This window comes from Tamandua tetradactyla, chromosome 5, assembly GCF_023851605.1.
Source record: "Tamandua tetradactyla isolate mTamTet1 chromosome 5, mTamTet1.pri, whole genome shotgun sequence".
NCBI lineage: Eukaryota > Metazoa > Chordata > Mammalia > Pilosa > Myrmecophagidae > Tamandua > Tamandua tetradactyla.
Genome location: NC_135331.1, coordinates 11306453 through 11321926, shown reverse-complemented (window position 1 = coordinate 11321926; position 15474 = coordinate 11306453). Strand labels below are relative to the sequence as shown.

The window sequence follows — 15474 nt, the reverse complement described above, 5'->3', positions numbered from 1 at the left end:
ATAAAGAATACCCTGGGCTCTGTCTAAGACTCTATAAAGTTCTACTCATTAAATTTATTTTTTCAGAAACTTAAAGCTCCAGATTGTTCTATGCCAGATAAGCCCTGAAACCCAGAGGTACCAGTCTTTCCAAGAAATCACCCAGTTTCATTCCTCTACCACATAATGTCGACACCCCTTTTCAGCACAAAGAAGTTATAATGGTCATTGCCCAGATATTCCTGAAGATTGAGAGAATGATCCAATGAGACGGAGGAGATGTAACTGAGAAGTTAGGATTTGACAAATGATTATGACTACTAATTCATTATATAGATACTTCTTTTTAGTGTCTAGTGTATTAGGATAGCCAGAAGGAAATACCTAAAATTGTAGAACTGTGCTTGATCTTTTAAAATGATTGTATAACTATATAGCTTTTATCTTGTGACATTGTGATTGTAAAAGCCTCAGCACTGACACCCTATTTATCCAGTGTTTGAGTAGATGAATAATAAAATAAAGACATACATGAAAAGAAAACAATAGGTTGTGAATATGAGGAAAAACACACCTATGTAAACTATGGACAATATTTATAGTACTACTTTAATAATCTCTCATCAGTTGTAACAAATGTAACTACTATTAAAAAAAAGTGCTATCATCAACTGTAACAAATTTTCTACTCTGCAAGTGTTGGTAGTGGAGTGGTATATGGCAGTCATGTATTTTATGCATGATTGTTCTATAAACCAACAACTTCTGTAATAAAAATTTTTTTAATAAAAAAAGTGAACTAGAAAAAACAAATGTTTCTGGTTGGTATATACTTCCTGTTTTTCAATAAAGCTAAAAATTGGATTCTTTGCCCCAAATCTCAATTTTCCTCTATTATTTTTGAAACTCATTCATTCAATCATTCTTCCTTTATTCAACAAACATTATTTCTTCTATATTTATATATTCCATTCAGTCATTTCTTCTTTATTCAATAGACATTTACAAACTCACCTATAGTGTACCAAGTATTGCATTAGATTCTAAAACGGTAAATGGTCCTTGTCCCTCAGGAGCATAGAATCTAGTAAAATATTCATTCTTACTTTCATTCATTCATGTAAGTATGTACTGTGCACATTTGTTCTGGAGATACAGCAAGGAAGAACAGAGATAAGACCTTAGATAATGGGGTTAAAATCTTGTGGGTAGAAGGAAGAGCAAGGGCAAAGGCGTGGGGGCAGCTGTGAGCTTGAGTTGGTTGAGAAACATAAAGAACACCATTGACTAGAGTCCATTTAGTGAAGTGGCACCATATGGAGTGGAAGATTATGTGCTGCTACACAGAACATGGTTAAGAAGTTGACATATACATATACAAACACACACATATATTTGGTGAGCTAATCTCCCCATTAGTTTACAAAATTCCCATTAATTTAGCTTTTTTCCAACCCAAGTAATTTAAGAAGAAAGCTACTTGTTAAATGATAGTAAAAAATCTGGAGAAGGCTACATGGTGTCTTTGCAAGGACTAATCTGAGACCTTAAAAAAAAAGTAAGAGAGCCACCTTTCTTGCCAAGGGTTGCCCTTGAGGAGAAGGTGACAGCTGTGGAGGGACTGAGGAAGGAGTCTCATCTGTCCAAGTCTTGGAAACTCCCTGACTTTCCTGGGCAGCTCAGCTGGAGGACAGAAGACTTGTTTGGCCAGGTGGACCTTCAAGTAAATCAAGATTTGGGGCCTGGGATTTTTTTCGCCCCCCAAAATTTGAATTATCTTGAAATTTTTGAAACATTTCCTTATCACACGTCTTCAGTGGCCTTGCCTAACTCCATTATCCCCCTCCCAGCTCCCACTTTTCATTCTTTAACATAGACATCATAGCATTTTTTCCTCAAGAGCCATGTAAAAAGTCTCTCCTTCCAACCAGACTGTCCTCCTGAACTCTTCCAGTATGTAATTATGGAGGTGTCTCTAGATTTGTATACCCCAGTTTTTCAATATAATACTACATTGAATGATATTAGGTGACCTGACGTTGGTTTCTTTCAGGTTTTTGTTCAAAGGGAGGGTGGTGTCATTTAAAACAATAACTATTAAAAGTTATGGCTACTACAGGTAGGGAAACCTCTCAAACAATCCACGGGGAATTCTGAATAACTTAACGTAGGTCCCGCACCTAAGGGAGACTCCTCTTAGGTCCTTGATCCTAGGCAGTCAAGCAAAAGCGACTACAACTCCCGGACTACAGCTCCCAGGAGACATTGCGTCCACACCCTCTGTGCACGCTCGACCTCGGTGACTGCATAGGGCAACGAGCCCAAGGGGCGGGGCCTGAGCCTGGGCCGCGGCTCGTGGGCGGGGATAGAGGTGGGGCCAGGGGTGGGCGGTGCTCCCGGTACGGCCCGGAACACGCTAGTGGAGCGGAAGATGGCGGCGGCGGCGGCGGCTGCATCCCGGACCCCAGTCCGACAGGGGCGGAGGAGCCATCGGCTCTGACCTCGCTCTGGCTCCGGTCCGCGCAGTGGAGCGAGTGCGAGGCCCCGCGCGTCGGGCAGGGGCGGCGGCGGCGACTGCGCGCCGCTCTGAGGAGCGCCCCGGCGGCGGCGCGGCTGCGGCTGAGGAGAGAGCCGGCTCCGGGCCTCCGCGTCCTCCTGCTCCCCGGGCCCCCCGCCTCCTAGGGGGGGCGGCGGCGGCGATGTTCTCGGTCCTCTCGTACGGGCGGCTGGTGGCCCGCGCCGTGCTCGGTGGTCTCTCGCAGACCGATTCCAGAGCCGGCGGCGGCGGCGGCGGCGGCGGCGGCGACTACGGGCTGGTGACCGCTGGCTGCGGCTTCGGCAAGGACTTCCGTAAGGGCCTTCTCAAGAAGGGCGCGTGCTACGGGGACGACGCGTGCTTCGTTGCCCGGCACCGCTCCGCCGACGTGCTTGGTGAGTCCCGGCCGGGGTCACCCCGGCCCGGCCCGGGATCCGCCTCCTGGGGACTCCCCTGCATGGGGCTTTCCCGGTTCCCCGGGCGCCGAGGGGAGCCAGAGAGCCCGTAGTAACAACCCACAGGCAGGGAGAACTTACTATGTGCCAGGCGCCATGCCCAGCTCTGCAAGGTGCGTTTCCGCTTGAAGTCACCCCTCCCCCCATTTTAGGGATGAGGAAACTGAGGCGCCTAGCGGTCAAGCCACCTGCCAAGGTCACACAGCCCGAGAATGTGACAGTCCGAGTCCAGAGCCCGCACTCTTAGTCACTTGGCTCTGCGGGCCGCAGGCGGCCTCATCTCCTCCCCCGACGACACCTGCAGCCTCCTAACCTCGCTCTTTTCCCCTCCCTCCTCTCTCCGCGTGCCCGGGGGATCCCTGCTTCTGGGCGTGCTCCTGACGGCCTGGCCGCGGGCTGCGGGATCTCGAGCCGACCGACTGTGGTGAACCCAGACAGCCCAGCTGCAGCCTTTTGCCGCCTCAGTCGCGACCAGCTCTCCATCCTTTTTGGAGTCCTGCAGCTGGGGCCGCTGGCCTGATGGAAAAAAACATTCGTAATGCATTCTCCCATTCTGATCTTGTCCACTCGAGGTCACTTGGGGTGGAAGAGAGTTTGCTTGACCCAAAATAGAATGGGTTAACCTGCTTTTCGGCTGTATCCAAAGAAGCCTTGAGAGTTGGTCAAAGCCTGTGCAGGCCACAGGTGCCAGTTACCCCTTCGGGGCTGGGAGACTTGGGAGGGAGCTTGCAGAAGGACTGAATAGACTTCGCAAGCAGACAGAAACTACCATAATATATGCCTTTGGAGGCACTGTTTATGCCATAGTATTGAATGCGCTTTAAATCTCTTAATAAAACACTTAACTTTGAAATTGAAGGACATGCTGACATTGAACTTGGGGTTCACATGCCACTTTCATTTCACTTCACAGGTGAGACTGAGTTTTTAGTTACTTTAAATATATGCTGAGGCAAAGTTTGGCATTGAAACAAATATTCTGTAACTTTTGTCTAGAAAGATTTTATGACAGTAATTACTTTTTAATCTGATCTCAGAATGGTTGCCTCAGTTCTTTGGTTCTTCTACATGTAGTGTTTGTGGACCAATACTGGAAAGGTTCTTCTCTGTTTAATTTGTAAATGACCCCATGACCTAGGTTGAAAAAAATCATTTAGTGTTTAGGCAACGTTATTGACCCTAACCTTTGAGGGAGAGGAGAGAGACTTTAGCAGGTCAGGGAACTTCCAGATTGAAATGGTAAAAATTCAATCTGAAATCAATTTGATCCTGACTCAGTGTTTTTTTTTTTTTAAAGGGATGTCAGTAGCTGTCTTTTCCCCTTACATTTAGAAACACCTCACTCAATGAGCTTGTGACTGTGCTGCTTTTGCAAGTTGTAACCATAGTGCAGCAATATGGAGGGGCAGTATGTGTGCAGGTAATGAGCCATTAACATTCCCCCATATGTATATGAATCTGCTATATCTGTCTTTTGTGAAAGACTTGTGATTTGATTGATAATTTGGGGGCTGTTTAATATATCAAATTCTAATATGGAAGCTTGATGTTAGAACTTTAAAAGGCTAGTTTAGTGGACTGGGATATCTAGAAAGTTATGGGAAATTTTGGTCAAATCTATTCTGAAAAAAAGTATAAACAGAATTTCATGCTCTGGCATCCTGGTAGAAACCTGGCCTAGTTTGACATTCAGCTTTGCCTATTAACCAGCTTTGTGATCTGTAGTCTTGGGCAAGAGCTTCTCTTGGGTCTCATTTTCTTCCTCTAGAGGATGAAGGGAGTAGACTGCATGGTCCTCAAGAACTAAAGATTCTAGCTATCAGGTCTTATTTTCTTTATGTTTTAAAAAGATGGCACCCTTTGTTGTCTTGTACCCCGAATAATAGACATTTTCTCCAGTCTTATTCACAGGTATGACTTCAGTTGATTTCTTTTTCTTCCTTCTTTCTTTCTCTCTGTCTTTCTTTCCTCTCTCTCTCTCTTTCTTTCTAAACGCAGTGTTATTGAGCTATTTGTTCACATTCATATAATCATCCAAAGTGTACAATTAGTGGTTCAGAGTATCATCATTTACCTGTGTATTCATCATGACAATAGATTTTTTGAACATTTTCATTACTCCAAAAATGTAAAAAAAGAATAAAAATAAAAGTAAAAAAAAAAACACCCAAAACATCCATACTCCCCATATTCCCTATTATTTATTTATTTATTGTCTTTATTTTTATTTTCTTACTCACCTGTCAATTCACTGGATAAAGGGAGTGTCAGTCACAGGGTTTTCACAATCACACAGTCACAACCTAAATGCTGTATAGTTATACAGTCATCTTCAAGAGTCAAGACTACTGGATTACAGTTTAGCAGTTTGAGGTATTTCCCTCTAGCTACTCCAATACACCAAAAACTGAAAAGAGATTTCTATATGCTGCATAAGAATATCCTCCAGAATTACCTCTTGACTCTATTTGAAATCTCTCAGCCACTGAAACTTTATTTTGTCTCATTTCTCTCTTCTCCCTTTTGATAAAGAACACTTTCTCAATCCCATGATGCCAGGGCCAGGCTATTCCTGGGAGTCATGTCCCACGTAGCCAGGGAGATTTACACCCCTGGGAGTCACATGTTCAATAGATTTCTTCTGTTTTATATCTAGACCAAGCCAGAGAGTAGTTCTTAACTTTCCTTGGTTCACAGCATCCTCTGAGAATCTTTTGATTATCTCAGGGCTCTCTCTCCAGAAAAAATGCACACAAAGACAGAATTTGTTCTAAACTTTTAGAAACTTTACTTATTCCATGAAGTCCATCCATTAACCACCTAAAGGTCCTTATGTGGATACCAGATTACAAACCCCATTTCATACCCTTCCTCAAAGGAATGCCTCCAGGCACAACCAGAGAGATGGTTGCTTTTATGACCTAAGGACAATCTTTGGCCATATTTGACAAAAGAGCCATTTTAAAACATGTGTGTAGCTTATGCCTCAAAGCCGAATTTCTCTAAACCATTTATATCACAAGATAAAATAGTGAGGGGTAGGTTCTCTTGGGCTGTTCTCGTGTGGAGGAGCTCTTCTGAGGATCAGTCTTGGGAGCCACCTGAAACAACTTCATGATTTGACTTCATTTGGTCACTGCCTGCTATTTCATATGATGTTTGACTTTTGTTTCTTGATGCCATCCCATCATAGTGTAGTCTGATTATCTCTTGCTGTGAAGGAAACGATGAGCTTCAACAAATATATATTATTACTTTCTTCTCCAGTAGTTGGATTGTTGCATTGTAGGGCTAGGAAATAATAACTTACGTTGAACTTCTGTATCTTGAACCTTCTAGTTCTATAGATGATTCATTTTCTTTGGGTTGGCACTTTGTTTATTGCTGAGTATCTATGTTAATCAGATTGTTCACTGTTGTAACCTAGGATTCCTTGACTGAGCTGAAAGCTGCTATTTCTTTTGGTATGAGGAAGAGAAAACGGTTTTGTTTCTTTAATTTGGAATTGTTCTGTCCTTATTAGTCAGGCAATGACTAAAAGTACTTGGTGGTTCACAACATTTTTGTAGAGTCCCCACTGGATTTCTTTTAGGAAAAACCAACTGTGCTGGGTGTGGTAAAACACAGGAACCATTCCTATCCCTGGAAACTTGGCAAAGGTGTTACTCTTTATCAGGTCCAACAGGAGTGAACTAGTACCAGCAGGAGCTATGTATACACTTTTCTTTTTCCTCCTTCCCTGTGGTTAATCCTGAGTTCTCTTATGACTCTCACTGGCTTCTTAGGTACACAAAAATGTGAAACTTGCCTAGTGTGTAATTGTTGGGCCTCCCACACACCTAAGCTACTTAATAAAACCAAAGACCGTTAAAGAATTCTAAGACCTAGGGATCCTAAAGTCCAATTCTTTCATTTTACTGATGAAAAAACGGAAGCCTACCAAGTGTCAAAGGACTTCCCTAAGGCTTCTCTACTAGTAGTGGTTTTAGAATTGGAACTAGTACCTGGATTCCCTATGTGCATCTGTCTCTATGTTCATTTTTTCTGGAGAGAGAGCCCTGAGATAATCAAAAGATTCTCAGAGAAGGCTGTGAACCAAGGAAAGTTAAGAACCAGTTCTCTTTCCAGTACACTAGTGGTCAAGTTTTCTTGGCCACGTGTCTGAAATAAAAATCAGATTGTCTTCTATTACTTCTTGCCCTTCTTATGCTTTTCGCCCTTGGTGTATGTGTGTGTGTGTTTACAACTTCTTTCTTCACTCTATGACTCATGACCGAAATAGGACAAAAACTCCCCTGCATACTAAACCACAGTTTACTCAAACCATTTATTTAATAAAAATGGCAGCATGGCCTGTGCCATGTAAGTTCTGACCTATGACTATTGAGTTGTAAAGCACTTCGTATACAGCTGTGGGATATTTATTTAAGCTTGATTTAACTTGAACCTTAAAAAGAAAACAATTTCATATTGTAGCTTTTGGATCTGATTTTGATTGTGGCCAGGCTTTTGATGTGTTTTGTTATACCAGGCTTAAAATTAGTTGTCTTTAAGTATAAGGATTATGTGAATGATATAAAGATCTGAATTTTACTTAGGAAGTCAATGAATTAAGTAGAATTTGGTGTTTTCACACAGTCATGATAACTTTAATATATTTCATAGAACCTCTGTAATATCTAAAAGTGAGTTGTCCTTTTAAGTAGTCACCTTGGAGAGTGGGAGTACTAATTTCAGACTTTTATAAGAATTCTTTGGAATTTCATTCTGCTAGCTTTCAGCTGTGTCAGAAAACCAGTCTGATTATTATTTAGACATATTTCTATTTTAATTGAGATATACAATTTATGTACATAAAAACTCACCTTTTTTAAAGTGATTAGTTCAGTGGCATTTAGTATATTCACAACATTTGCAACCATCACCACTATCTAATTCCAGAACATTTTCATCACTCTGAAAGTAAACTTTGTACCCATTAGCAGTCATTCTCTATCCTCCCCTTTCCCAAACCCCTGGCAACCACTAATCTACTTCCTATCTCTATGGATTTGCCTATTCTGGACTTTTCATGTATAATGGAATCATACAGTATGCAGTGTGACTTGCTAAACTTTCATTTAGCAAAATGTTTCAGGGTTCATCCATGTTTTAGTATATATCAGACTTCGTTCCTTTTTTAAAATTGTGATAATGTATATATGAAATTTGCTAGTTTAACTGTTTTTAAGTAATACAGTTCACTGCTATTAACTGCATTTATAGGGTTGTGCTGCCATCACCACCTTCTATTACTAAAATTTTTTCATCATCCCAAACAGAAAGTCTGTACTTTAAGCATTAACTCCCCATACTCCTCCCCCCTGCCTCTGGTAAATCTCATGTCCACTGTTTTGCTTCTAGATATTTCATATAAGTGGAATCATACAACATTTGCCATTTTGTGTCTGGCTTATTTCACTCATACTATTTTCTAGGTTCATCCATGTTATAACTTTATTTCATTTTATTGCCAAATAATATTCCATTGTATGAATATACCACATTTTGCTTTTCTAGTCATCTGTTTTTTTTTTTTCCCTAGTCATCTATTGATGGACATTGACATGGTTCCATTTTTTTGGCTATTATGAACAGTGCAGGCATAAAAATACATTTTTGTAAAGAGGTTTTAAATTGTAGCAGAAGGTAGGCTGCAGATGTTAGCTGCTTGTAATGGGGTTTGAATGGTTTTTTGGGGGAAGAGGTTATTCCCTGAACTTTAGCACTGCTGTATGAACCTGGGCAATATATAACCTGAACAGTTGCAGCAGTATCCAAGTAGAGTTTGTACTAGTATGTGACTCAGGAAGCAGTACATCAGGTCAGGATGTTTGACCTACAGCCCTGTCCTTTAAATATAGCAAGCGCTTATGTCAAGTTCAAGCTAAATGTCAAATTCATTTTCTCTAGGGCCCTGTGCCTTTTAGAGAGGCTTTTCCTGGGGCTAATACTACCAGAAGCTTTCGTTAGCTGAAAGAAGGTGGCCTTGTCTGCCTTTCAAAATTAACTTTTGGTTTCTTTTTTAAGAAGTGGTGCCCTGGATCTTAAGTTTTGTTGTTACTAATAAGATTTATTAATTTCATTTGGGAGTTGTCAAATACTTTAAAAACCTGATAGGGAATTTTCTGTCTCCCTAAGATCTAAAATCGTTTGTTTCCTATTGATAAACAATTCCCACATTTTACAAAATCAGAATCATAAATCAAGACTTTTGTAAAACTCACCCACTGCAGAGGGCATTGGTTGATAAAATATAACTATCTGTATATTTAAACTTGAGTTAGCAATCAGCTTGGTTTTTCAATTTAGTTTAGAATTTTAAGAAATTAAATGAAAGAAGAAAAGAGATGCTAAATTCTTTTGTATTTTTTTTTTATTAGAGAAATGGTAGACTTAGAGAAAAATCATGTGTACATACTGAGTTTCCATATACCACCCTAAATGAATAAGATTTCAAACAGGGTGGGGGGAGAGGTGCAGAAAAATTTCTTTCAAGAGTAAAAATACTTCACTCTGTTCCTCCTAATTGTTTTTTCACTATCTAATACAAAATAAGATTCTACCATTTTACCAGTGCTTCGTTTACCACTTTAGATTTTATACAGTTTTTAATTTTTTTTTACATCATTTAATCTTTATGCTTCTGTGAGTAGCTGTTCTTATTTCGACTTAGTCTGAGTCTGTTTCCTCATCTTTAAAGTTGACTCGTCAGTCAGGTTGGCACAGCTAGCATTGTAGTTGAAGCTACTATTGTGGTTGAGATTTGAACCTGGGTCTCCTGATTGTGTATCGAGTGCTTGTAAATAAATGATTTTGTTTTGTGCTTACTAGAAGTAACACACATTCAGAAAAGCACAGAATTAAACACTTGTAATTCATATCGTGGCTCTCCTCATCTTGGTTCCCCTTCAGTCTTTGTGTATGTACAAGTGTATATGTACACATTATTAAATAAAATGGTGCTAAAGTATTCTGCTTTGTAATGTTTTTTTCTAATTAATGTACGTTGAGCTGCTTTCCATGCTGATAAATATAACTGCGTCATATTTATATGATGTGTATAAGATGCATAATCCATAACTTATTTAACGGCTCCTCTGTTGTTAGATTGTTTCCAATTTTCTCTTATGAATTACACGAATGTTTATCTCTTTACATCTGTGATATATTCATTGAAGAGGAATTTCTGAGTCGAAGGCTATGAACATTACAAGGCCTCTCTCTGATGTAATTATTACCTAAGTGCCTTCCAGAAAGGTTATACTTTTCCATTTGCTATCAGATTGTTCTCATCAGTAAGCTCCTTGTTTGTCTATTGTATTAAATGATTTGTAAATCTATGAGGTTCTTAAACAATTGTTTTTGATGTGAATAAGTTGGTAACTGGTGAATAGTTCCAGAATTGATTGTACTGTTGGTGTGGATCCCAAGGACTGCAAAGTGACTGTAAAAACTTTGCCAGAGCTACAAAAGTGGCTAACTACAAAGAGTGCTTTCTGTTGAAGGGTCCAGGACTATTTTCAGTCAGGCCAATACCAGCACATTTTTGCACTAATTTTTCTTTTATTCATTAATGGGCTATTTTAAAAAGAAAAGGAGGGAATTCATCTCTTTTTGAACTGCTATGACTACATTTTGATCTTTGAATGAATGATGCTATTCAATCAGCGAGGTTTTTGACTTATCAGAAATTAGTCTGTATTGTCATTTGAGGTAGATGCAAAATGTTAACTCTGTGAATGAAGCAAACAAAAAGTGCTTCTATTTTCACTTTAATGTTTGGTTAGGAGTTTTGGATAAGAAAATAGATTTGAGCTTTTTCTGCCTGAGCTACAAAACTGTTCATCCTTCTGGGTTGTCTACTAATTGGTAATATGGTCATCAGTGTTTCTGATGTGTTGTTTTTAAAAATCCACTTCTCCTTTCCCTTGAGCAGCAGCTTTGATCTTATTATTTTTCTTGCTAATGTACACTGAATTCACTGAACAATCAATGGCCTTTGAATAACAAGGTTAGTATGGTTTGTAAACACATATTGTACACCACTGGAATTCCATGAAATCAGTTAATACTAATTTATATCCATGTGTTTTTTTTTAATCAGAATTCAAATTGAAAATTGTTGAATTGACTTTTTGATAGCAGCTTGCAGGAGAAAACTTCCAACATTTTAATCAGGATGTTAAAACTAAAGTGAAAGGACAGAAGACAGTGTTTTTGCTCTCTGCCTCATTATTAAGAGGTCTTTGAGAATATGCATGTGGTAATATGATAGAGAAGGGATAAATTGGAAAGCCTGAATGGAGCCTTTGCTTCAAAACTAGTTTGTGCAGTAAATGTAATATTGTATGTGAAACATGAAGTATAGTAATATGTGTTAACCTTTATATTATAAAGAATTTCTAAAATGAGCTCCTTTTTTCTTGTATGCGATTTAGAATTCCAGATTGTAAATGGTTCTTTTAAACCTGAAAAAGGGACCCTAGAGGAAGTTTTTCTTCTTCCCCCTCATTTTACAGATATGAAGTACTAAAGCTTAGAGAACTGATTTGGCCAGGGTTTCACAGCCAGTTAGTGGCAGAAAAAAACTGGTAGTAGCATTATCTCTAGACTGCTTTTCAAATGGTCTTTGCATCATGTCTTCCCTAGTACTGTTAGCTGAGACGTGTATCGTGTATGTGGAGCTCCGACAACACCTAGTGAAAGACTTGGATCAGATAACCGGTCCTTTTCTTTTTGGAGTTCTCAGAAAGTATACCAGAGCACTGAAATTCTAACTTTTTCTGTACATTCAATCGAATTCATTGTTTTCTGGTTGTTTGTTGTTTGTAGTTATTTCCTGACAGGTGCTTTGGAGACCAAGATGTTTAAGACAGACTTCACCCCTGAAGTTTCCTAGTCTGATGGGGAAGGCAAACATATGCAAATAGGAACAATATTTTAAAAATGCCTATAAGGTGTATGATAGAGGCCTCAAGATATGAGGTTTTCAGTAAATTGAGGCAAGTAGGGAGAAGAATGATAAGACTCTTCAGGGCCTACTCAGGTTCCCAGTTATCCGTAATTATTCTGTGGCTAGAGAGTGCTTTGGGCGGGTAGAGGGAGGGGAAGGGGAGTTGTTGAGAATTGATGTTAGAAAGTAAGTTGAGGCCAGGCTGTTGAAGATCTCAATTGCTACATTAAGGTCTTACATGATTTTTTTTTTGATGGGGGGGCAGGGGGGCGTGGTGATGGTGGTGGTGCTGGTTGTATTTATGTATTTATTTTCACTGTAATGGTTTTTTTTAAAATATTTTTGAGATATTGTCACACACATATACATTCTATCCAAAGTATGCGATCAGTGGCTCAAAATATCATCACATAGTTCTGTATTTGTCATCATGATCTTTTTTAGACATTTGCATCACTCCAGAAAAAGAAAGAAAAAAGAAAATCCCCATACCCCTTACCTCTCCCTCTCATTGACCATTAATATTGCAGTCTACCTTTTTTTCCTCCCCTTATTGCCTCCCCCCACTGTTTATTTATTTATTTGTCTTTATTTTTGTACTCATCTTGCCATACCCTGGATGAAGGGATCATAAACCACAAGATTTTCACAATCACAAGGTCATGCTATAAAAGCTATATAGTTACACTGTTGTCTTCAAGAATCAAGGGTAATGGAATACACTTCAACAGTTTCAGGTTCTTCCCTCCAGCCACTCCAATACACCATAAACTAAAAGGATTATCTATATAATGCATAAGAATAACCTACAGGATAATCTCTCAACTCTGTTTGAAATCTCTTAGCCACTGAAACTTTATTTTGTTTCGTTTCTCTCTTCCCCCTTTCAGTCAGGAAGGCTTTCTGAATCCCATGATGCCGGGTTCCAGGTCATACCCTGAAGTCCTGTCCCACGTTGCCAGGGAGATTTATACCCCTAGGAATCATGGCTCACGAAGAGCAGGAGGGTAGTGAGTTCAGCTGCCAAGTTGGCTTAGAGAGAGAGAGGCCACATTTGAGCAACGAAACAGATTCTCTGGGGGGTGACTTTTAGGCATAATTATAAGTAGGCTTAGCTTCTTCTTTGCAGGAATTAGTTTCATAGGGTTGAACCCCAAGATTGAGGTCTCAGCCTATTGAATTGATTGTCCCCACTGCTTCCAAGAATATCAGGAATTCCCCAGATGGGGAAGTAGAGTATTTCCTCCTTTCTCCCCAGTTCCCCAAGGGGACTTTGCAAATACTTTTATTTTCTGCCCACATTACTCTGGGATGTATCAGGGCATCACACTAACCTGTACAAATTGGGGTGGGGTGGGGTGTATTTTTGATAGCATGCTATAGAAAATACTTTTGCTTTTGTTGTTTTTGGTTTGGTTTGGTTAGTTTTGAAGAGGCAACACATTCAGGATGCACAGTGAAGGCTCCCTCACATCCTGGTTTCTGTTCTTCTCTAAGAACCAATACTGTCAGTTTCTTGATATCCTTCTAGAGAATTTTTTTTTTACACATACAAATAAGTCTATATATATGGAAGGTATTCGATTTGGACTCCTTCACATGTTTTACGGACTTTACAATGTTGTAAAAAACAAATAAAAATTTATACAGAGAGTGTAATGGGAGAACAGGAGTCAGAAGACCAGCTACGAAGCAACTGAAAAAGTCTGAACCAGAAAGGGCTTCAATTAGGGCAGTGGAAAATAGTTGAACTTTAGACCCATTGCAGACATAGAGTCAACTGGACTTAGTTATAATTGGATGTAGAGGTGAAAAAGGAAGAGGAACTGAAGTCCATTTTGAGATTTTGCAACTGGAAGATTCCTTAAGGTTAGGGTTTCTAGCCTGGAAGTATAGGTAGAGTGACCGCCATTAATCAGAAATGCAAGAGAACGATCAAGTTTGAGAAGGGGAAACAATTGGTACAAGAAGCATTTCAGAGGCAGAATCTTCAGGATTGTGGAATGCTTGCGTCCAGCAGGACTTTATTGAGGCCTTAGTGGTCAGGTCAGTGATTCTTAACTTATTGTGAACATTAGAATCACCTGCGTGGTTGTCTTATTTTTTTGTTTTTGTTTTTGTTTTTATACCACTTGAAGACTCAGGCTCACCCTAGGCATACTGGCTCAGGGGTGTGCTTGGATTCTACCGGTAATCTAAATGTACAGCAAGGGTTGGGAATGGAGTATTAAAAGGTGGCTTACAATCTGAAAGAGACTCATTCTTCATGAGGCTTGCAGGACAGAAGAGAGGAGAAGGGAGGTCATGGTAGAGGCACTGGGACTATTGCAATTGGTTAGGATCATTTATATATTTCTAATTGTTTACAAGATTTCCCACTTAATATGAGAAAGTTCTGTGTCTGAACCCTGACATCTGGTAGACAGCAGGCACTTAAAGAGATATTTGTTGAGTAAAGTTGTTTCAGAGTCATTTCTGGAATAAGAAACATCAAAGCTAATTATTTTCTTCATAGTGCAGGTGTCTTTTTTTTTTTTTTTTTTTTACATGGGCAGGCACCGGGAATCGAACCTGGGTCCTCTGGCATGGCAGGCAAGCATTCTTGCCTGCTGAACCACCGTGGCCCGCCTGCAGGTGTCTTTTTTTCCTTGGTATTTTTGGAGATAAGTATGTATATATTCCTTTGTATTTGAAAATATTACTATAAATGTTTGCTGGAATATTGAATGGTGGTAGATGTATGTTGAAAAAGCTGAATGGATCACTCATCCCTTACACATTATCTATGAATGGAAATTGTCCTATGGTTGTGACCACAGACCAGTGTTTATAGAGCTTGCCGCCTTCTAACACTAAATCAAAGACTTTTTTTCTGATTGCTTCAGCTAGACTGATCTGTTTGCTGCTATTTGGTTCTTGTTAAAGACAGGCATAGCTCTCATTTCTAGAAAGTTTGTTATGAGCTGAGCACCGTGGCAGACACTTTTAGCACATTTATCTCTATTCCTCACACCAGCCCTGCAAAGTAGATAATGTATTCCCACTTACAGGTAAAGAGATACTGTTGGTTGGTATACCTCATCCTAGTCTTGGAGTAGAAGTTTGAACCCAGATCTACATCACCAATGCCTTCGCCCAGTAACCAGACTGCCTTTCGATTTAGAAACTGTAATTTAAAATTTTCTTTTAAGATGCTTTTTGCTAAATTGAATACTGTTTAGTTATTAGCTACACCTAGGCTAATAGTTGTACAAAGTCCCTTACTTAAAACAAATAAGGGTCTTCAGGATCCTAGTTAAACCAGTTAGTGTGCTGCCAGGACGCTGATAGCCTCCAGCCAGCCTTTTCTTCCCTGCCTTGTTCTAATGCCTTAACTCCTGCAGTGCAGTTAATTATTGGGGTGATGGTAAGAGGATCCTGGCTTGGGTGTAATAGGCATTTAAACTGAGGTCTGCTTTCTCTACCCTGAGAATTCTGATCACCGTTCTCTGACTTGTACTTTATCGTAT

General features: G+C 39.8%; 1 protein-coding gene and 1 long non-coding RNA gene across 2 annotated transcripts in view; both read left to right on the top strand.

The window, feature by feature from the left end:
• Positions 1–773, top strand: part of LOC143683612 (uncharacterized) — a 46046-nt gene extending 45273 nt beyond the window's left edge. Inside the window, exon 3 of the long non-coding RNA XR_013175563.1 lies at positions 67–773. This is a non-coding gene — a long non-coding RNA (uncharacterized LOC143683612). The remainder of the gene's footprint in view (positions 1–66) is intronic.
• A 1905-nt stretch (positions 774–2678) lies between these two features.
• Positions 2679–15474, top strand: part of PPTC7 (protein phosphatase targeting COQ7) — a 41955-nt gene continuing 29159 nt past the window's right edge. Inside the window, exon 1 of the mRNA XM_077159837.1 lies at positions 2679–2910. Coding sequence (XP_077015952.1) covers positions 2679–2910 — 232 coding nt within the window. The remainder of the gene's footprint in view (positions 2911–15474) is intronic.